The 22,783-nt window shown below is 42.9% G+C and overlaps 1 protein-coding gene across 1 annotated transcript; it reads left to right on the forward strand.

The window, feature by feature from the left end:
- Positions 1-595: 595 nt before the first annotated feature.
- IHO1 (interactor of HORMAD1 1) lies at positions 596-21,362 on the forward strand. Its single transcript, XM_042779709.1, has 8 exons — positions 596-651; positions 7,308-7,467; positions 8,816-8,973; positions 10,758-10,806; positions 11,458-11,545; positions 18,716-18,819; positions 19,554-19,988; positions 20,022-21,362. Exons 1-8 carry the CDS (start codon positions 596-598, stop codon positions 20,874-20,876), a joined length of 1,905 nt encoding a protein of 634 aa, XP_042635643.1. The 3' UTR covers positions 20,877-21,362.
- The last annotated feature ends 1,421 nt before the right edge of the window (positions 21,363-22,783 follow it).

Below are 22,783 nucleotides of genomic sequence, written 5' to 3' on the forward strand. Positions count from 1 at the left end.
CGCAGCGACCCTCAGCTCCAGGGAAGAAGCCAGGGACGCTCAGCCCCAGGGTGACCCCAGGGAGCCTCATAGGACCTTGAGGTGTCTCAAGCCTCAGGGTGAGGTCCAGCCTTGAGGTGAAATCCAGGAACCTTCAGCCCTGGGATGAGATGCAGAGACCCCCATAGGACTCAGGCCTCAGAGTACAATCCAGGAACTCTCAGTTTGGGGTGACTCTGAGGACCCTCAGGCCTAGATTGACCCCAGGGACCCCCAGCCCTGAGGTGAGGCCCAGACGCTGCCCCAGGGTACCGAGGCCCCTCAGGCCCCTCAGGCCCCACAGGTGAGCAGGCCCGGGGGTTGGCTGCATCCCAGGCCTGCGGAGGGCCCCAAGCCAGGCCTGCCCAGGGCCTGCAAGGCCGTGTCCCCCTGGGCTGTCCCCACAGCCACAGGACACAGGTGACACTGCCCTGAGTGGGGCTGGTCATCTTCCATCTCCCTCCTCCCTGCAGGGTACTGTGGCACCATGGCCACTGCTGGCGGGGAGAGGCCATGAGGGCCGGAGCCATGGTGTTGTTCGGGGGCTCCCTGCCGGGGTGTCAGCCCTGAGAACAACATGAATTTCAATGTCTGGAACATCAAGGAGATGCTGAGCACACCAACAGCCCTTGGGTGAGCATGAGTGGGGAGAAATGGAAAGGGGATGGGGTGTAAAGCCAAACACTTGGCAGGGCTGATGGCAGTGAGGTGAAACATGTCCAGAACTGATCTGCGGCTAATTAAGGAAATCCAATGTGGATTCAGTAGCCTCCCCTGGGATCCTGTTTATACCCCCAGCCTACCAGCACTGCCATAGATCCACCATAGGTGGGAATCTAAAAATCAGCATCAGCTGGAAGCTGTACCCTTGACCATTCAGGGTCTATTTGGGGAAGCCCTGTGAGCTGTCCTCATCTTATCAGATAAGTTAAGTGCTCTTCTTACCTGTGCAGAGGGCAGATAGAACGAATCGTGATGTGCAATATTATTGCACATTATGTAACTCAAAAATTATTCCATATCCTGCATTTATACACATGGCTTGTTTTTTTCCCAGCAGAGGCTAGAACTCCCCACATCTATAATCTACAATGAAACAACAAATATTCAGATATAAACATCTAGAGGGCAAATATATAAGACAAGCTGCAATTTGTACTTCAGAGCATCCTTTGTACCACATGACTAAAAAAGGCAGTGGGACTCATCCCCTGTTTGGCTCCAGAAAAGCTAATTGATGAATTTGGTACTCCGACCCTCTGTTAACTAAATAACCCCCTTACATAACTAACTTGTTCAAATTCACAATTTGTCATACTGTCTCTTTGTCCAGATGTTACTACAATGATGGATGATAATGAAAACACAATAGTCATTTTCTTGCCCATTATAAAAATGTTTGTTGTAAAGATATGAATTAATTGAATTTTGCACAGATGCAGGGGGCAAAGGGGAGCCAATTCAGGGAAAATGTATTTATATCTGTCACAGTTTTGTCTTTATAATTGTGCATTGCTTAACTCTATTGTCTTCTTGGTACCTGCGGATTTATTTTTTTTGTTCCTTGTGGGGTTTGTTAATTTTCAGTAAGCTGTTTCTAAGTTTGAAAACCTGTGACTTTCTTTCTGGTCAGAGACTGAGAAGGGAAAGCTAAGGGAATATATTACAAAGACATGATATTATATATAAAATATATAATTGCATTTTTATATTATATACAAGATATATATTTTAAATATATTGATGATTCTGTGGAGTTGTACCATAGGGAAGGAAATGGGTAGAAGAAGTACAGATGCCTGTTTGGAAAGGGATCATTTGAATTTCTTCATCCTCCAAAGTAGCCTATCACCTACAGTGTCTTCCTTTTTAATTCATTTATTAATTCAGGAAGAAAATATAGGCAAGATTTTAACACTCACTCCTCAGCATTCCACATTTTTTACAAGTGAGTTCAAAAGGGTCAAATAGGGCGTAAAATGTTACTGAGTTTTTGGAGGAGGTAAGAAGGGGGAGAAAATTTTCTGTGGACAATTAACTTTTCCTAAAGGGAAGAAAAGTTTCCCATAGGAACATGTGAATGTGTGTGTGTATATGAAATAGGGGGAAAAGTGTTGATTACTTTTCCTTGGCTCACTTCTATTACTAGAAACTTTCCCACCACAGCAGGGTATGCTGTTTAATCCCCAGAAAACTCTTTCAGGGAGCTTTAAAATGAAACATAAAATCAGTGTATAATCTAGGCAGAGTATGACTCACTCTATGAGTTCTTTGCAAGTTTGAGTCAGGGTGTTACTTCTGAGAACAGCTGCCATCAGGTCCCCAGGAAACACAGAGCTCCAGTGATGCATTGCCCTCACAGCCACAGCTCGGCACAAGCCCAAAACTGCTCTGGGTTTTGTTTGTTATCTGTCAGACACACAAGTGATTCTCTGCAACCGTAACAGCCTGAGAAATCAGGTGTGGGGAACAAGGACTCCTGTTCCACCTGGCTTTATGTATGAATATTGACATAATAGAGATCCTAGAAGTGAAGCAGAGGGAAGATTATCAGGTTGGACAATAATATCAGGGCGTCAGTTATTTTAGAGGGTGGAAGGGGGCCACATGACAGCTATACTGGGGAAGCTTAGTCTCAATTGAAGTGTATTGACAAACCACACAGTTTTTATGGATTGAAATGCAGCCTTCATTAGGGAAAGTGACACATTAGAGCAGCGCTGCCTCCTGCTCAGCCAGGAGGGCTGGTGGAGGGAGATCACAGAGGATATAAGAATAGTAGCCACGACAGCAGTGATGCTTCAAGCAGCCTTTGATTGACTGGATAAGCATCACACGGGTGTGATGCTGAAAGCACATTTTCAGAAACCATCAATAACTGCCTTGGTCAGGGAGCTCGCAGGGTCGGAACTGAGCACAAGATCCCTGTTCAGGTTATTTACTCTTGTAGTGCTACCATGAGAGTGGCAGCAGGGAACTGGAGTCAGTATCTCTGCTAAGCCAAAAAATCCACTACTGTTAATTAAAAGAAAATGACACAGGAATAGTAATAAGAAACCTCATTAAAAAATAAATTAAACTGTACAATCCAAAGGGTTAAATGCTTGCCTGAGGCAGAAAGATTATTTAGACTTAATTATTTAGATTTGAAATTGAAGTCATGAGAAATTTCTTGTACCATGAGAAAATAAGTAACTTGCTAAATGCATAAAAGCTACTCATATACTGACTCCCAAAGACATCAGAAGCAGAAAGCCTGTCAGAGAGTGTGTAAGGCCAAGAAATTATGAAAATATTAAAGAGGCATTCTAAACAGCTGCTTGAAGTTAAGGCCTACTCGGGCCACTACTCTTTATGGTTTATTTCTGCTGTTGAATGTAACTTCCAAGATTAAAAACCTCATTCAATCCATTATGCCATGAAATTCCATCCCACATCACAAGGTCACATATTTTGAAGTTGCATTAAGGTTCGAGAATAAGCAGAAAATGAAAGAGACAGCCAGGACAAAGACCAGGAGAGCAGCTGTAAAATTCCAGAGCCTCACAGGAATGAGAAACCAGGTCTGTAAGTGCAGGTTGGAAGATGGCTTCAGGATAGAGAGGGAGGTGGCAAAAAAAAATCCCTGTCTTCAGATGCTTAACTTTAATATGGTTGGAGATGTATTTTGTGGGAGTAAACAGGGCTACTCTGCAGAAATCCCAATGTCCTTTCATGGAAAAGGCTCTGCTGTAACCAGCTCAGGACAAAGGATGGATTCCAAGGTAAGAATGTCTAGGCAGTGTTGAACCACAGCTGAATGAATAATGAATAAACTCACAGAATGTAAAAACGACCTTGAGAAATTAAAATAAGACCAGAGGGATTTTGAACCTGAAATCTGGAAACTGGATGCAGTGTTTAAGCTGAATAACCGAGAGGAATTTCATCGTGGTTAATGTATTAGGGCCAGTGCCAGAATCTGTTTATAGAAATTCCTTTTAGGATGTGGTGCAAATTTGCAGCAAGCAGGTCATGCCATTCCAGAGGAAGGGAAGCAGAAGAATAATTTTCTGCTGTGACTGTTTCCAGTGAAGAGATGGCAAATGGCTGGAGGCTGCAATAGCAGCTCAAAGTCCTTGATTTAAACTCCTCCAGCTCCCCTGCACCCAAAGCCAAGGCTGATCCTTGCTCATTTGCTGAGCACATTGGCACATTGGCAGGCAGCTGATAGTGAGGATGGAAGCTGTATAGCAGAGCTAGAGACAGTTCCTATAGATACACACTAAAGCCAGGAGGAAGAGCAGGTGAACAGCAGCTCCTAGAATTTAAATTGGATTTGTTGTGATTCAGCCCTGGTCCCTAAATGAGGAAGAGCAGAAAGGGGTGTGAGATTTTCTGGAGGGGAACCAGGAGAAGAGAGACATTATGGCAGTGATTGTACTCAAGACACTGTTACTAGGAGAGAAAGATCTCTTCTTTGGGAAAAGGGCTTTACTGCATTTTGTAGAAATGTGTCAGAAAGGTGTAAGTGAGCTTCACCCACAGTGCTTGAGAAGAAGAGAGATGTTGGCACAGGTTCAGTGGGGATGACAGAACCAGAGAAAATCACATGCCAGGTTTGTTTTGAGGTAAGGCAGAACCTTTGAATGAAAGGTGAATGTTTGCATTTGATGGTGCTAAAATATTTGGAGTGGAAATCAGAAAATTAGAAAAATGAAAGAAGCTCCTGAAAGTTCTAACTCCTCCTATAAAGGGGGAATTTCTGCTGACAACAAGGAAACAGAGACTGGGAAGATTCTAGCTGACCCCCCAGATATGCAGAACGCTGCAGATTTTTTAGATCACACTCATATCACGAGAAAGGGTTGGAGCTGCCAGTATTGCAATACCTTGTGTTAAGTTAGGTGGGAGAATGAAGTCATTTGACCATCAGTCAGCAGAGGATGATTTACCGTTTTTTGGAGCAACCAAGAACTTGTTTTACATATCTAAAGTTTGTTTTGCTTTGAATGCATATGCTAATGCCAATACCAAAGGAATGTTATGGGCACCAACACACATCTGGGGCATGGCTCATGATAGCAGAAAGCCAAAAGTTCTCCTGAGGTAAACTATTGCACTCCTCACTTAGGAGGGACTGCTAAGTGGGATTGCATACCTGGGATGTTTCCTCGATGATTATAGGAAAGGATTTATATTTAGGACAGAGCATGCATCCCTGCATCTCAGGCATTCTGAAGGGAATGGTCAGGTGGTAAGAAGAGCTGGAGTTGCCTGATCCCACATCTGATCCCACATATGATCACAGTTGTCTGATCTCTCTGTCAGGGACAGGCCTGGGCCAAGCATGGCCAGGATGATGGCTTGCCCAGATGGTCTTGTTAGTAAATTAATTGCCAGCAGTGTTAAGCAAGGGAGAAAGAAATCATTGCTCAGGGGAATGAGTATATTCAAAAGAGACATCTGTTTCACCTCCTCCTCTAATTTGCAAAAGTGCCATCATTCCTAAACCAACTGCTGAGGTAGTGGACTTCAGACAGAAAAACTGAGCTCCAGAGCAGCCAACAGTTGCCTTTGGTTGTAGTGTAGAGTAAGCCTAGGAAGTCACTTGGCTCATGAAGTCCTCTCAGGTCAATACTCCTCATAAAATCTTTGTTATAAGAATCTTGTGCTTCAGGTATTAAATACCACAAAGCAACAGATAAAACGAGCATATTGTGGGGTATGATGTTCACCAATTGTACCGGACACTTTCAAAGGGGGTTTGTAAAGACCGTAGAGCATCTAAAGATTATATAAACCCTTCCTCAAACTAAGAAGGAGATTTCTTTGACTGGAAAACAGGAGGATTTAGAAAACTGGTGCAGGAGATGTACTACTCACATTGCAGGCAGGGGCTCTGCCTGTGTGGGGTCATGGCAGCCCATGTGCTCACCTCTCTCCCACATACTGCCTGTAGATTAAGTTTTGTTGGGTTTTTTTTAACAAAGCTTAGCTGAGATGCAAATAAGAAGCTGTGCAAGTAAAATTGTATTCAGATTTTTTCTTAGCAGATTTGGGGTCCAGAAAGGGATTAAGGGAGAAGCTTTAAATTCAGACAGACTTATCAGGCCTTTTGAGAATCCAGAAACCCATACCTCATCTATTTTTGCCTGCAGCTCAGTGTGCTCAGTGAGCTTAAAGCCAAAAGTATTAATATGATATTGTCAGTGACACTAGTATATAATGGAGACTGAGCAGTTCAAGTACTGCTGCTAAGTCCTTTCCCTGTTGTGTCTATGATGTTTGGGCTCCTTCCAAAACTAGGGATTAACCAAACACATCACTGCTAATAAATTTTGGGGTGATCATCTCTTGTTATACACATGAGTTATTATCCTGTTCCTTCTCCTTTACTTGTATCATTTGATATGGAAGAAAAAGCTTGTGTAAATTTTTCATTAATTATTTTCATTTATTTTGGTCTCCAGTTCCCAGCTCCAAAGGCAGTAATACATCTCTCCATCTTGGCAGCTCAAAAAAAGCAAGAACTGAAAGAGGGTAGATTTAGATCAGTCATTATGAAAAAATTATTTTCTGTGAGGGTGAGCAAGCGCTGGCACAGGTTGCCCAGAGAAGCTGTAGATAGATGCTCCATTCTCTGAAAAAGTTCAAGGCTAGAAAAGATGGCACTATGAATAACATGGTACAGTGGAAGGTGTCCCTGCCTGTGGCAAGAAGGTTAGAAATAAGTGATCTTTAAGGTCCCTTCTAACCCAAACCATTCTACAGTTCTTTGTGAAAAATGAAATAAGTCTTTTGTATGTATTTTTGCTAGCAAAAAATTGAAGCCAGCCTCCAACACAATGAGAAGCAGTGCAGCTGTGCAGGGGAACCCTTGTCTGAGGGAAGCTGGTCCTGTGCCACAAGCCTATTCCATAAAGGAGGAGAGGAATATAAGAGTGTTTCTAAAGAGGAGTAGAATCAGAGTAACACAGCAGAAAATCAAGGGTATCTAGAAAAGATTTAGAGTAACGCTCAAGGGAAAGAAGAGCACTTTTGAGTAGCATGTTAATACGTTTGAAATACTTCCAACAATTCATATCAGTTCATCCAGCCATATGCTACCTCTATTTATTTGTTTTTCTACTGTCAGACTTAAGGCATCTGGAGAATAAATGCCCAAGAAATGTCAACTATTAGTCAGCAAGGTTTATTGTCTTGGAACTGCCTTCCAATTAATCGAAGCAACATCTGAGTTACAACAGAAATTGTTTGGCTTTTTAATTGCTCCAGACTCATTCACATCCCTCCCTGCACCATTTCAGGTCCAATAAGTTTTCCATGAGGAGCAGCACTGCCAGTGACTACTCGAGTCTGAGTGATTCTCAGCTGCTCTTTGGCTCCCAGTTCTGCCTGGAGAATGTGCAGTCGGCAGCAGCACCGCTGGAGCTGGGCACGCAGCCGGGACAGCAGAACTCCCAGGATGTGAGTCTCGCTCTCAGTCAGCCCTGTGCAGGCACACAGCCACCATTCAAAGTTAATGGAAAATGCTGAAATTGAGTGGTAACATTTACAAATGTCAGTAACTGCTGAAATCAAGTGATCATCTTCCTACATACACATACTTACTGTGACAAGACAAAGTAGCAGCCTGGTCAGATGAATGTGATATTTATAACAGATTGCTATAAATTACGATTGAGATAGGTATTATTTTCTGCAATCACATTTTTTAAATTACTAAAATAATATGAGATTATTTTCAAACTAATATCTTTAGACCACCTACCTAGACAAGTTAGAATATTGAATCTATTTTTCTTTCAGAAATTGTGTATTTCACTTCCTTAGCTTTCTGCAAAAATGACAGAGCTACTCAGTGTTCTCTTCCCTGCACTGACAGTGACCTTTCTGCATTGTTGTTATGGTAGATGCTTGGATGATTTTGGATAGGGATGAAGAGTTTCTATGCTCACAATGTTTCTCCTACAGCTCATGGTTTCTGATGTTAACAGCCTCCACTAAAATAGTTCCTGTGCTGCTAACAGAGAGAACCAGATCTGAATAAACACACCTGGAGCAAAGATTAGGAAAGAGCAGTGGTGCCAGCTTGGAGGCCCCAGGCTGTCCTTCAGTTCCAGATGCTATCTGCTGTCCTGTGCATTTTGCCTAGGAGCGGTTTCATCAGACATAAAACAGGAAATTCACTTGACATTATGAAAAAAAATGGAATTTTCCCTTTCTTATGTTTTAAGGAAAAGGCATTTCCATTTTGGTCACACAGTGTCTGGAAATTTTGTAGAGCGAAGCTTTCATATTAATATTAAATTTCTTCTAAAATGTGTATTGAAGTATGTGAAAAACTCATCTACAGTCTGTTGATGTTGCTAGCTGGCAGCAAAATTATGTCATCCACCAGGAAATTCAATAGGATTTTGTTTTGGATTCCTGTACAGGAAGATTCTACTGACAACTTGAACTTTTCCACAATTCCAGGAACACTGAGATTCATTTATAGTCTCTGTCTTGAACATAGAAGGGAAAATAACCTGCACACCTTATAATTGTAGCAAACTGAAAATCCTCAAGATGAGAGAAAAGCTTGCATCTGGAGGAATTTGGGCTAGGTCTCAGTTCCACAGCAAATTGATCTAGCTAGGCACACTAAATGACACATAATCTCAAAAAATTCTTAATCTCATCCAGTTTAATCTGTCGTGTCCAATTACTGTGATGTCTGTCTGCAAAGCACTGGATAAAAAAAAAAGGCTTCTTCTAATAATTGTTCTGATTATTTTTGTACTTCAACATTTTTCTTTTGTTTGTGTCACAGAGTGAGACCAGTATTTTTACCAAATACCAGACAAAACCACAGTTATTTGATGAAGAAACAAGAGAAAAATGTTCTCTTAATTTTGGTGCAGGAAGAGTGAAAAGTGTCTTGGAAAATTTTGAAGTGAATAAGAACAAAATAAAGGAAAAATATGACCGGTATGTAGACATACACTGGAAATTCTTTCCATTCTAGTGGTTATCACTCCCTGCAGCTCCTTCTTCTCCTCTTACATATTATACATGACATAGCTGCATATTTCTCCAAGAAAAGTATTTTCAGGTTTTAAATAATTTTTAACTGGGAAGTGTCGCAAGGTAAGAGAATAGGGTTTATTTGCAATTTATGTAACATATTCAGTCATAAGCCCCATGGAACAGCAGAACTCTAACCTCAATTTACCTTTGTCTTTCTTTATCTAATGAACATTGTTTCTTTTTTCTGTATTGATTCTCTGTTAAAACCCTTATTTCTCAAAATTTTTTAGGTTATGTAGGGACTGATAAAAGGGGCTCTGAGGATGGCCTTCACATTTGGGCCAAATGAAGTGATTGCCAAACACACTTGTGTGCAGATTGCATATTTATAAACCTGCACATATCTCTAGAATTTTATTTCCATACAATATTTTTATGTATTGTTTCTTTGGTAACAGACAAGTATTATTTGCTAATGTAATTTGCATCTGCCCTTTGTCAGATGTCAAGAATTACACATATCTGTAGGTCCTGAAGGACTTTAAGGAACAAGCCAGCAATTTGATTACACATACCTGTGGGTCCTGAAGGACTTTAAGGAACAAGCCAGCAGTTTGAAGCTCAAAAATGAAACATGGCAACTCGGTGCATCTATAAATAATTCTTAGCACTGTAGATTTTGTAATGTAACATCCAAAGTGAGTGTGTTTTTATTAAAAAGCCTTTGATCAAATCTGGCTATGCATCTGTCTTGCCTTTTCAATGGGCACTATGTTTCTGATAAGACAAAATTTTATTCTCTGTTGCCTATTAGAGGAAGATAAAATGAGAAAGTAGTTTTAAATATTCAGGCATCACTCATAATTTTTCTTCATTTTTTCTTTAAATTGATTATGCTCCTTCCTACACTCCAGACTTGCTCCCAGATTAGAAGCCTGTTTTTAGAAATAACTATATTATCTTTGCAAATGTAAGTGTATAATTTATCAATTTGTAGCCCCCTCAAGTTTGACTAAGAAAATTAGTATCTTCCTTTCCATAAGGCTAGAGAGATTTCAGAAGCACTGCCTAATTCTCATAACTAGATTATACCTGACCTCTGCATATTTTTGGCTGTTGTAATTTAGATCACTCAAATGATTGACTTAAAATGACCCAAATCTTCTGAGAGGAAAAGGTTATCACTTTGCTTAGCAACCATCCGTGCATTTTAGTGTGGTAGGTTAATCATGAATATAGGCTGGTTCCTGATACGCTGGCTCAACTTAAAAGGACAGAAAACAGAAACCACAGGCATAATCTCAAGAGAAAAGGATTTGCAGTGTTTGTTCTTCCTGGCCTGGGCTTTGTTGATGCTGAAGCTTTTCCCATGTTTTTCCCACAGTTATTTTAGTCCAAGCACAATACCCGTGTATCACAGCAACTGGCACGTCACCACACAGGCTGGGTCCTTCCGGAGCAGATAACATGGTGATCACAACCCAGCAGCTAATGGACACTTGTGCAAATCCCAACCAAAAATTTGAGAGTAAAAACTTCATGTATATGACATATATGGGCAATTGTGCATATGTATTTTTTTCATACTTTATATTTCCGAGTCCATGTTTTCCTAAAACAGCTGGAGGTGACTTATAGTCACCTTACAGTGTTTCCCTGTCCCATTTCTACAGTGATCTTATCAATTTTTGTACACTTCAGTAACTTATATTTCAGGTTCATACTTGTTTTTTTTCCCATTTTAGTGAAGTCCTAAGCTCCTTTATTTCCAGCACCAAAGAGAAGTTTCAAGAGGTAAGTTACTTCAAATTCAGAATGTAAAATAATGAAGAGTTAGAAATACTGCAGACCATTCAGTGTTCACTTTTTCTCCTTTACTATGCTTATATCTAAAATATTACATTGTGTGTCTTAAGCACTCAAATGCTTTAAACCAGCAATTGTAAATTTTTTTGCATATACCATTGCCTTTGTGGCCTTAGGATCAAGGTCTTTAGGGACTTGCCTCAGACCCAGTGGTAGAATTTCTCTGGGTCTCTGGAACAAAACAAGCTGTAGTGGCAGCCTACAAATATCAGTTCTTTTCCCCTTCTGCCTGAAGAAAGCAGTCTACTCTCAGGATTAGTCATTGTGGTCTGAAGGTGAATGTTTCTCCCCCAACACTTCTATAATTAATTTTATTAGTTATTATTGATCCTATTTTACAGATCAGTTATCTCTTTTTTGAAATCTGTTCAGAATTCATGAGCCTTTTGAGCCATCACAGATCTTCTTTGGGGTTGCAACCAACAGCTGGACAAATTGTTTCAAGTGACAGATAAACAACAATTTCAGGCTGTTCCATTCCATGACTTGAAGTCATTGTTCTGTGGCAGCTGGGGCTGTGATTTTGCAAACAAAGAAAAGGCAATATTTTAATTTTCCCATTTACCTTTGTTTTTGCAGCTGCAAGTGTCCTTTGAGAAGTTTGAAGAAAAATTTGATTCCAAACTCAAATCCAGTTTGGTTTGCCAAGAAACCTTTTCCAAGACATGTAAGTTCTTCCTGTGTTCCTGTTAACAGCAGAGGGCACAGTCAAACTGCCAAATGTCAGCATGTTGTCTGGAGGCTGGGGTAAACTGTGCAAGTCATGCCACTCACAGCTGTTCTCCCTAAGGGAGAGGGAAAATAAGACTTATCCATGGTATGTATTTCTCAGTTTTTCCATTCCTACTCTCTCATTTTTCCCTTTCTCTGCTTTCTTGTACTTAGGTGTTGCATGGTTAGACACATGGTTCAAATAGATAAACACACTTCTGTTTTTGTTTTTTGCCTGGAGTATGATCATTTTTAGACTATCCAGAGTACTAATGGAATATACAGTAAAAATAACTTAGATATTTATATCCTGAGTATCAGGTTTCAGTTTTTAGGGCTTTCTCAGATTTTAATATGCTAGTTTGAAGTCTTCCATTGCTCATCTGTGTTTGAAGTGATTAAGTTTTGGATGTAAACAAAACTAGTACTGCTCATTTCTTGAATAAGAAGCACATAGTGAAGCACACTATTACCATGACGAAAGGGTGACCTCCAGAAAAGCTAATAACGTAAAATACTTTTGAACAACTCTGTCTCTCAAGTGGCTAATCACAGAAATCTTTACTGAGGGAAAATGCTTCATGAAATTGTTTCTAATTTAGCTTAGATCTGAGCCTTTGAGACTACATTAATTTTTAATGCTGGTGTGATGCTTTATCAACACCCTGTCAGGACTGCTCAGAGCTTGCTTTGCTCTGTGCAAGAACAAGAGGCCATTTTCAATATACACAAGAGATGTGAAGTGAGTTGTATCTTGAGATGAAGGCAGTAGACCTTCACAAAAGCACAATAGTATTCACTGTGTGGCAAAATGTGTCTTCCACAAAGCACATCTTTGACAGATAGCTTTTAAATCAACAGAGCCCTCTCAGACAAAAAGAGTGGAGTCTGATGCATTATGCTGGAGGCCATGATAGGCTGTACATTTGAAATACCAATCCCATTGTACTAAGAACATTCCCTTGCTGTGCTTGGCAAGTGCTCTTGGTGGGACCCTAATGTAAACAAGATTTTGTCTGCTTTGGCCAGCACAGCAAATTCCCTATTACACATTTTCCCATCGCCTAATTACTTCAGTGTCTCAACTTGTCCATTCTGCAGCAGGACTTTGTCTAGTTCGCATACCTCATGTACAGAAATTGTTGTCATGGCACTGAAAATCAAATCTATTGTTCATGCTCTCCCTCTTCATTCCATACCATTTACTCAGTTGTCCTGTTCCCTCTCCATATCCATTTCCAATGAATGTGCCTTGAATGAAATGAGAAACCTCCCAGAGGTGCATGCTGCTAGATTTTCAAAGCAATTGAAAAGAAAAATTGGCACTTTCTGTAATGCATCATGCTGCAGAATGTTGAATATATAATGAAAATCATCACATGCTGCACAATGTTGTTCTTTTTATATTTCTGGGAGGTTCGTCTGTCACTGGTTAATTGCAGATAAACACTGTCATTTGACTGATATCACAGCGATGGATAATTAAGTTCCCACTAAATAGATACCTACGCTAGTGCCTTGAAAAGAGGCAATTCCCTTGAAAAACTGGTATAAAATTCCAAAACTCAGGTGAAAGAGCTAAATTCAGAGCTAATAAAGTTCTGAATGCCAGTGAGTGATGCTACAGTACCTTGGGATGTGGGTGACATGGCAGACATGTTAAATCATTGGCAGTGAAGGATTTCACAGGTAGGAGAGGAATGCAGAAGATGAAGAGAACTACTGCACCAGGACATTCCAACAGCTCTGAAAAGGAAAGGAAGGTGAACTTGAAATCAAGTCTATCTTCATCAAAAGCTTATAAGGAGCTTATCACAGGTTGCATTTTTAGCAGTGGGTAACAAGCACATTTGGCATAGTCTGCATAGCCACCAGGAAAGATTGAAACAGAAAATATTTTTCAAAATGTATTTCCAAAGCATTTCCAAATGTAATTGGGCTGGCATGGTCTGTGCAGGAAGGTTTTCAACAATGTTCTCTTTTGAGTGCTTGTCCATATGTGCTTGCCCACAGTGGATAGAGCTGTGTCTGGCACTGGAGATGAGAAAAGGTTTGGCTGAGCAGCTTCCATAGAGGCACAGGTGCTCTGTGCCTTGCTCACATCTCAATGTGCAGTGCACAGGGATGTAAAAAGGCAGACAGACCCTGTGGCCTCAGTTCTTCCACCTTATATATATGTACAGTTTCTCTGGTTGACTTGCCCACTCATTATTTCTTTTTCCTTCAGTTTTCCACTCCTGTAGCTCGCTTCTTTTCATATTTTTCCCATTTTAATTTATATACCCACACTTCTATCAAAGCTTTCTATTATTTTACATAAATGTCAATTTTCACCACTCAGCCCTCTCTGTGCTGCTTTGCTGTTCTGGTAGTTCCAGCTGTGACAGTTCAGAACAGCCAAATCCTCCACAGCACCTTGTCTGCAGTGCACATGAGCAGCACCCTCCCAGTCACTGTGCCACAGGCAATCCTGTGATGCACTGCCATCAAGGGTGACAAAGTAATGTGCAATATATCACTTACAGAGGGATGAGGTGATGCAGTTCTCTGACAAGATGTGGTGCCCAGTGAGCAGTTTTCAAACTTGAGTGGCTTCTAGACTACTCAGGCCCAGCAGCTGTTGGCAAAGTTTCCAGGAGAGTTGGCTGTTTTTAAAATTATGGAATTTGAGCTTGTTTACCTTGAACGATACGGTCCAGACTGGGACATCCAATTTAGACTCCCTTATGTACTGTATGGATTGATAAGTCAAAAAGTTTGATTTTAAAAATGTTTTTTCCATGTAGCTGCTAACTAGCCAAGCAGTGACTGACGAAACTGTTGAGGTGAGGGACTTAACAAGACTCCAAAACACCTCAGTATGAATGGTGAGAGGAAGTGTGGATGTTCCAGTAGATACTGAAATTCCTCATTGTCACAATTCAGGGCTTGGAGCACTGTATGCTGTAGCACAGGCTGAGATCAGGGGCAGGTCATCCCACAGTCCCCCGATGCAGGTGCTATCTGATGCCTTGTGGAACGGGACCCAGCACAAATCTGGCAGCTGACTGCTTGGAGCGTATCTGAGCAGTATGCAGCCATGACAGCCCAACTGTCTCACCCTCTGGCACAGCTCCATGGCTATCCAGGGAAAACATGCAGCGCTCTGCTGAGCTCCAGAGCTGTCTTCCCTGCTTGTGTCTCACCAGGTTTATAGCACCTCCAATTTCCCCTACTGAATCTGGGTGTGGGGGAACCAAACTCCTTCCAAAGTGTTATTTAAAGCCTCTCTGCTGTTAGTGCCAATCTCAGGATGAGCTGAATAGATGATGATAGAGAGACATCAGAAGCAGTTTCTGTTTAATATTCCTAGGCTGGGAGGCTGGTGCTTTCTCCCTTGACTGCTCAGGCTGTAGTTTTCAGCTGCTGGGAATGCAGCTGCACCCAGTTACAGGCTGATTTGCAGGGAATTCTCTGCAGCACAGGGTGGCAGCCCCACCCTGAGGTCTTTCAGCCTTTCATCTCATGCCAGATTTTACATTCCAAATGTTATTATTGTAAACAGTAGCATCCGAAGACAAGGGTACAGCAAATCAAAACACAGCAGTGTTTCAGATTGTAAAAAACTGCTTTGTTTAAATTACCTCAGGAGAGGCACATGTCTGTGCATAAGTCACCCATTAACTGAGTAAAGATTTTCTGTCTGTGATCAAGTTATTCAATAACTATCTGCTGCAGGGTTTATTTGAAGACAACCTCTGAAACAGCCCTTCTTGATCATATTCAAAGAAAAGAGACTTGACTTAACAGGGTCCTTGATCTGATCCAAGTTGGCTGTCTCAAGGCCTATTTTTTTAAGCCTTTATTAACACTTATTTTTACCTTGTTTATTAGTGTTACACAAGTCTGAACACTCCTGTGGGTATGGAAGCAGGGAGGGAAGGAGGGTGCCCCTCCTCTGTAACTGAGGGTTTTTTCTGCAGACTACTCCTACACGCACAAACGAAATGCTTTCAAAAGGCTGGCTGCTGGTTGCTTGCCGGCAGCATGCTGTGCTGAGTCAAATGTATGTGCAGATCACAAGCCCAGTGCATGCAGGACTATTTTTAGACTGAGGATACTATGTTGAAGGAGAATAGATAGACTAGGGAAACCAGAAAGTTTAAAAAATATTTCTGAGCTAAAATTAAGCATATGGGGAAGAGCAGCACGGTAAGATAAGCTTGCAGATGTTGCCCTTCCTGTATCTCCACTATGTAGACATGGAAGGTGATAAAATTACATGAAAGGAGTTTCTTCCTTTAGTCACCGCTGCTTTTCTTCTCTTTGTAGGTTGGCAGGCTCCCCAAAAACTTGCTCTCAGATTGCAGGTAGATTGTGTCTAACCAGGGAGATGAAATGTCTAAAAGGCCCACCCAAACATTCACTCCTCTGTTACAAACCCATTCTGCAAGTTATAGATTTGCAGCTTTCTAAAACAGTCTAAATCTGTCAGAGCGAAACACTAAAAGATCAAAACAGCAACCAAATTGTCTGCAACAGCATATTGTTCAAAATATGTGCAGATAATCCTCAGAAATCAGCCAAGCTCTTACAGAGAACAAGGCAAAGCCATGTGGTGATGTGTGTCCTAAAATAATGGAGAAATTCCCCTCGAGCTCAAGTCCTGCAGGTGGTTTTAATTCAACGTGTGTGAGGATGATGCATGGATGAGGCAACTGCTGGGTTCCTTCTCCCAGATGACAGCTGTGTGCACTGTGCCCGAGCAGGGCTCTTTTGGAGGAGGCAAAGTTAAAAACACAACTGGGCACAGGAGATTCCTGGTGTCAGGAGGTGCTATTCCTTGTGTTCATCCCTGAGCAGCACCTCCAGCCCTGTGCCACCCCACACCTCTGCTTTGCGTGGCTGAATGAGACACTTTCAATCTCCTTTCATAAGAGGAGATTACCATGTAAGCACTTAATTAACTTGTAGCTTTTCTCTGCTCATGTCTTAGTTCAATCTCTTTCTTTTCTTGCATATAGACACCGGGGAAGGTCTGTGGGCTTCCAGACATCTCGGGATGCATAGCAGTTCTGTCAGCCAGAGCTGGTGCACTGCTGTGCATCACACTGCCCTGTCTCACCTGTAGCCTCTGGTGCTGGCATTTGCATCCTTGTGTCACTTTCTAATTAACTGAATGCCCTTTGGCTTTTTCACCCAGGTGACTACAGCAGATTTTAAGCGTTTGGCTCATGAGAACGCCTTGATGAGTACCTTTCAGAGCTGCCTTGTCCCCTTGTGCTACTTGGCTCAAGAGCTGATGTTTTCCCTTTATTAACTTATTTTTGAAGTTTCCCTTTCATTACATGACAATTTCCACTGAAAAGCTTTGTTTGAGTCTACAGAAAGGCCACTGTGCTTTCTTTGTCAAAGAAGTCACCTACCTTGTCTTAGTGCATTAAATCACAATCCACCTTTTATAAAATCTTGTTCTTATTCCATTTCCCTCTATATCTCTGAGTACTTTGCTCCTCAAAGTCTGTTCTAAAACCTTACACCCTATGAGAACAAATTACTAAGCCCATAATTGCTTGGGGTTTTTTTCCTATCTTCCTTCCCAAAATTTTAAAACATCCCTGTTTTTTCACAGAGGCAAAGCCTGTACAGTCACTTTCTGCCTGCTGCTCCCTAATAGTTTTTAGCTCTTTAACCAATTCCATCTACAGTTTGACAGAAGGGCACAGCTCACTGAGATAATTAAGTCCCTGGAAGCTTAATGAAAATAGCTGAGCAGGAGGAGAAGTGATCCCCAGTGCCCTGCAGCTCTGCAGCCAGTGAGCACAGCACTGTGGGGCAAGAGGTGCTCACAAAGGAGCTGAGATAAACACTGGTGAGCAGGAGCAGCTTCAGATGGGCTTTCAGCTCCTCTGACACCAAAGTAAATCAAACACCTTGGATCTGTAGCAAAAGAAGATTAATTAATTGCAGTACTCTTGTAGCAACTTGTTGAAATGTAGCCTTTATTCTGATATTTCTCAGGTATGCAGTGCTCCAGCACTCCAGGGTTTCAGTTATCCTGGCTTGGCAGTGCTTTACTTTAGCAGGAGTGCTTTGGATCCTGTTTTATGCCAACCAGCCAACATTCCACACCATCTGTACACACCTTCCTGCACCCTTCACAGCAAAGACCAGACATGTTTAGCTCTTTGTCTCCGCTCTTTCTCAGCTCTTTCTCTCTGTCCTAATTTACAATTTTAAAGTAGACTTCCACAAGAATGCTAAAGTTTTTTCATCTCCACACACACTCTGTTCCAATCCTATAGTGTATTAGGCACAGCAGTGGTACCTATAAGAGTAATTGAAGCTCTGTGGGGGGAGTTATATTCTTATCCAATCATGTAACACAAATCCCTGGGGTTTTATCAGTTTTTCAGCAAGACTGACTGAAGCCAAGAGTAATTTGCTCCAATTTAAAACCCTCTCAAGGAGCCTGTGCCTCCACAGGACTCTGCTGTGGCCCCCATTACCAAGTGCTGGGCACAGCTACCTGGTTCAGGTAGTTTCTGACCTTATCTTTTCCCATGACCAGCAAATGGAAATTCCAATTCTTTGCACACTCCTTAATAATTTCCCTCTATTCCTTCCAGCAGTTTTCCTTTAGTTTTCAGCCTCCTGTGCATTTTTGACACAGTTTCTCTGGTTGCACTTCTTAGCCATTAACCTTTTACACCTCCATCTTGTTCAAGCCCCATTAACCATCACCTGGTTGCATGACAGTACAGTTTATACAGGGGTGGATCAGCTATACTGGGGTTCCCCTGCCTTGGCCATGCCTGTTGTGCACCTGGCAGACAACCAAGCCTCAGCCTTCCCTGCATTCAGCCTCCCAAATTCTGCAGCTCTTCACAGCCTTTCTTTTCCAGCTGCTACATTAACAGAGGGGAGTAAATGAGGTTTGGCCTATGCAGCATCTTATAAATTTCAAGTGCCTTGCTTTAAAAATCCACCCCATTGTTCATTGCTCAGGGTTTGGGGAGATCACAGCAGAAGAATCATGTGGTGATTCATGCCAAGCCATGCAGGAAGTAGCAATAGTATTGCTAGTACTTTATTCACATTTACAAATGAAAGACCAAATGTGGTTTTTATTGATTTCCCTGTTTAGTGCAAGACGCTCTTCAAAGTCACTCCAGCTTGGTGCTGAAAGCTTTGACAGATAAAAGCCAAATGGAGCAGGCACTGCTGGAGATGGAGAGGAGACTTGCAGCCGTAAGTGAAGAAATTAATCTTTTATTCTGAATCCTCATTCTGAATTTCTCCTGCTTCTTCAAAATACAGACTGAATATTAAATTGCCTTCAAATGGTGGATTACAAAGCATACTGCTCCTGTTACAATGAAAGGGGAAAAGCATATTAAAATGCTAATTTTAGGACAGATATGACAGAGGCTTACCCAAGCGCTGGCTAACAGTACTGTAAGCTTTGATGAAGCCCTGGTCAGTAAGAGAAGTGCCTTGATGTGGCAGGCTGTGATGGAGCACTCACTGCTTCCTCACCTGACACATGCCTTTGCTGGAGAAGATGGTGCAGTGCATGCCTATGAGGGGAGAGAACCTCCCAGAAGTGCAGCACCTTGTCCCTTCAGCCAGGTGTGTCCCAGGGAGAGGAAAAAAGACATGAAAAGAAAACAAGTGATGTGAGAGACACAAGAATGAACTGTCAGAGACCTCCTGATCAGGGCTGGTTTCTCCAAAGGCCCAGCTGCAGGAATTGCTTTTGGCAAGGACGTGTCAGATCAGTGAATGAGAAGGCAGTGATCCTAGGAGAGAGGGTACACAGTGGGTTAGGGGGATGCTCCAGTCCCAAACCTCTCACCTTTGTGGGAGAGTTTGAGAACATCTATAGGTCAATACCAAACTGACACATGGTACCTAAAACTTTCTTACTATTGTGCCTTTTTGTGTGTTTTTTACTTCTTCTGCTCTGCTTTCTGCTTCCCCAGAAAGACATGGAGATTTTAGATATGAAATCCAGTATCCAGATGCTGAAGGAGGGTCAGGAGTCACTGCCAGCCCAGATATATGACCAGTTCCTTAAAGTGTGTAAAGAACTCAGCTTCCTGAACCTATGTAATACCTCAGCTGAGCAGCACACGCTTGTGTCTAGTGCCAGCCTGCCCCCTTGCACGACAGATAAGTCTGTCCAGACCTCCCCTGGGCTGAGCCAGCACTGTGTTCTGAGTGAGGGGTATCCACACAGGCCATGCTGCCCAGGCAAGGGAGTTTGCAGCTGCTCAGGCTGGTCTCATTTCCCCTGTGTGACAGTGGAGCAGCAACACGGAGACTCCCCTGGAAGGAACCAGATCACTGGAGATGGCACATTTAAGGGTGGTCTAAACCCAGCCTCAGGAGACAAAGTCAGCCCCATTGCTACAGCAGCCTGTGACAGAGCAAACACCTTTCTGCAGGAGGTGAAATGCAACTTGGACACACAGAGTTGTGCTCCCCATCTTTGCATGTGCTGGGCTGGCAGACACTTCTTGGGGAGTAGTCAGAAGAAACACTCTCCTATACCACTGGAAATGCCTCTACCAACCCCACTGAGGAAGGCATTCAGGAGGGGCACTCGAGGGTTTAAGCCACTGACACTGTCACAGCAGCAGCAGCCTCAAGTTTGCCATCATTCTGCACAGAAAGCTACACCTGGGCAAAGACACAGCAATGGGTCCACAAACTATGAGGTGGAGAAGGCAGACGTAGGGAACAAAACCAAACAGAGTCCAGGAAGGATGCTCTGGAAAAAAGCAATAGGGAAAAAGACAACACACTTCACTAAGAGGAAAGGCGAACACTCTGCATGTGCTGACAGTGGGCTAAAGCAGAGGAAGGCAAATGGGATTATTGACTTGGAAAGCTCCAGAAAAAATTCCTTTCCCAGATACTTGGTTGATCTCAATTCAGAAAACTCGGACCCGGTTTTTGCAGCTCCCCACCAGCAGATCCTCAGCAGTGTTCAGCGGGGGCTTACAAAGAATTTCCCACCAGTGCCACGCTCTGATAAAAGCCTGCAACAACTTGCAAGCAGAAGAAGGAGAAGCCTTGAAACTAAAAAAACAATTAATGTTTCCAGTGTGAAAAGGTATCTCTTGGATTCCTCTCCCGAGGAGGATATATTTTCCCTGTGTAGCACAACAGGTGTAAAGCAAATAAGCTGCTTCAGCCTCCAAAGCCCCTCAAGCTCCAAGAAACCACATCCTGTCAATCCACTGGCTCAGCAGAACACAGCCAGTTGCTCTTTAATATTTGAATGTGATTCTTCTGATTGAAGGGGTTTGTTTCATTCTCAGAGCTCTTAGTGCAGGATGACCATTTCAGGTGCAGTTTATTCCTCTAGGTGTGTTACCTACTTAGTCAGAGGCAAGACTCAGGCTGGATGCTTGAAAGTGCTATTGCCCAGTTTGAGACATTGTAAGGGGTCTAAGCAGGGCTGTCCCCCAGCTTGGAAAGCTGAGGGGATCTGTATTGTTTTACTTCCCCTCTCCCAGAAGAGATACCATGGGCTTGAGTTACCACAGGGTTCACACACCAGTGAAGTACCTGACATTCCCAGGGAGGAGAGGGCTGGCAGAGCAGATGGTCAGCTCAGCCAGGTTTGGCACCGAGATCTACTGGAAATTCCTCAGCTAGATCAATATAATGCTGTCTCTGTGGCCAGAGGCTTCACTGTTTCTCACTAATAGTATCTCTGTCACTTTGTTCTATAGAAGTTCAGGGTTTTAGTAGAGTAGTATTGTTCTGGTTGATTTTGATGAGGTTCAGATTTGTGTCAGGAGTTGTTTGTGAACTTTGGTCGAGGACAGGTTTAACTAAGGAAAACCAAACCCCAGCATCTCAGGTTCGTCCACTATTGTATCTCTTCTTACATGCTGAAATTCCTGGGTTTCAGAGATTCCAGGAAATTTTGTATCTCTTGGCTGATTAAGGAATTCTCCATCATACCTTTTTCAAGGGAAGTGGTTCTCAGACACCAGAGATATGACAAGCAGATCCAGCAGATGAGATGTTGGACAGTCCCAATTCCCCCACAGCAACTCTTTTCAGGGTACCCAGCTGTGACGGTGAGCTCCCACTACTTCAGGCATTTGTGTCATGTCTGATTTTTGATCTGAAAAGTCACCAGCAAAAGAAACATTTTGGTGTTAACAAAACCATATTACCACAAATTGTCCAGCTTCGTCATTCCAAGAGATATGGCTGGGATCCCTTTTTGTTGGCTTTAATAAACTCATCTTCACCAAAGCCCAGTGTCTCTTTGTTGTTTCTTTTGGGAGAGGCAGAGTCCTGTTCCAGCAGAGCAGGCAGCTGCTCTTCAGCTGTTTAACTGCCCTCGATTGTGGAATTGGGAGGATTTTTTTTTAGCTCCTCTCTGGTGTTTAAAGATGGAAACCTTCACTATTCCAGCTTAACATTGGTCCAGTGATGTTAATTGACAAGGTGAAGGAGGGGGGGAAAGTAAGTCAGATATGGGGAGCCCCCAGAGCCTTGGAACCTTGGGACTTCTCTGTCAGCGAAGGGGGTTGGTGATGGTTGCCAGAAGCAGTGGCTGCTTGTTTCACATTGCCCTTGTGTACTCACCTCCCCAGCAGCCCCAACACGGCATTCGCTGGGCAAAACCTGTTTGGTGGGCTTGCGACCCCGTGCACTTTGGGATTGGCGAAGACGGGTGCAGGTCTCTGTGCAGCCCCTGGTCCGGATGCAGGGAGCTCGGCAGCACATGGCTGAGCTTGGAGGGACCTCTGGAGGTGTCTGCTGCAAGCCCCTGTGCAGAGGCAGAGCAGAGACCGGCTCCTTGGCACGCCAAAATGGAGCATCAGTGCCGTGGGGTGCAATGCAGGGCTGCCCTGGGGACCCCTGCAGCTCCTTGCTACACACACACACACACACTGGAACACACTGCAAAACAAAATCCCTGGAGATGGAGCAGCCAGTAATGCCTCCCCCTGCATAGGACAACTTCCCTGCTGAATGGAATGAAGCCCCGGGGTGCCACCCTGATCCTGCCTATTCCCACTCAGGGTCTCCTCCAGGTCTTAGCTGCCAACAAGAGCATTTGTCTCGATATGGCTGTGATGATGGTAGCTCCTCTCCCAGCCTAGCTGGACAAAAATGGAAGCAAGCATGCTGTGTGGCAGCAGATTTCCCAAACGCTCTGCTTACACCCTGGTGCAGCTGG

Source organism: Catharus ustulatus, chromosome 13 (assembly GCF_009819885.2).
Source record: "Catharus ustulatus isolate bCatUst1 chromosome 13, bCatUst1.pri.v2, whole genome shotgun sequence".
Taxonomy (NCBI): domain Eukaryota; kingdom Metazoa; phylum Chordata; class Aves; order Passeriformes; family Turdidae; genus Catharus; species Catharus ustulatus.

Excerpts from the sequence above, each read along its gene's own strand:
- IHO1 (XM_042779709.1), top strand. The coding sequence starts at position 596 with ATGAATTTCAATGTCTGGAACATCAAGGAGATGCTGAGCACACCAACA. Across the intron at positions 11,546-18,715 it reads AGAAACCTTTTCCAAGACAT|TGCAAGACGCTCTTCAAAGT; the intron begins GTAAGTTCTTCC and ends TTCCCTGTTTAG. Across the intron at positions 18,820-19,553 it reads TGGAGAGGAGACTTGCAGCC|AAAGACATGGAGATTTTAGA; the intron begins GTAAGTGAAGAA and ends CTGCTTCCCCAG.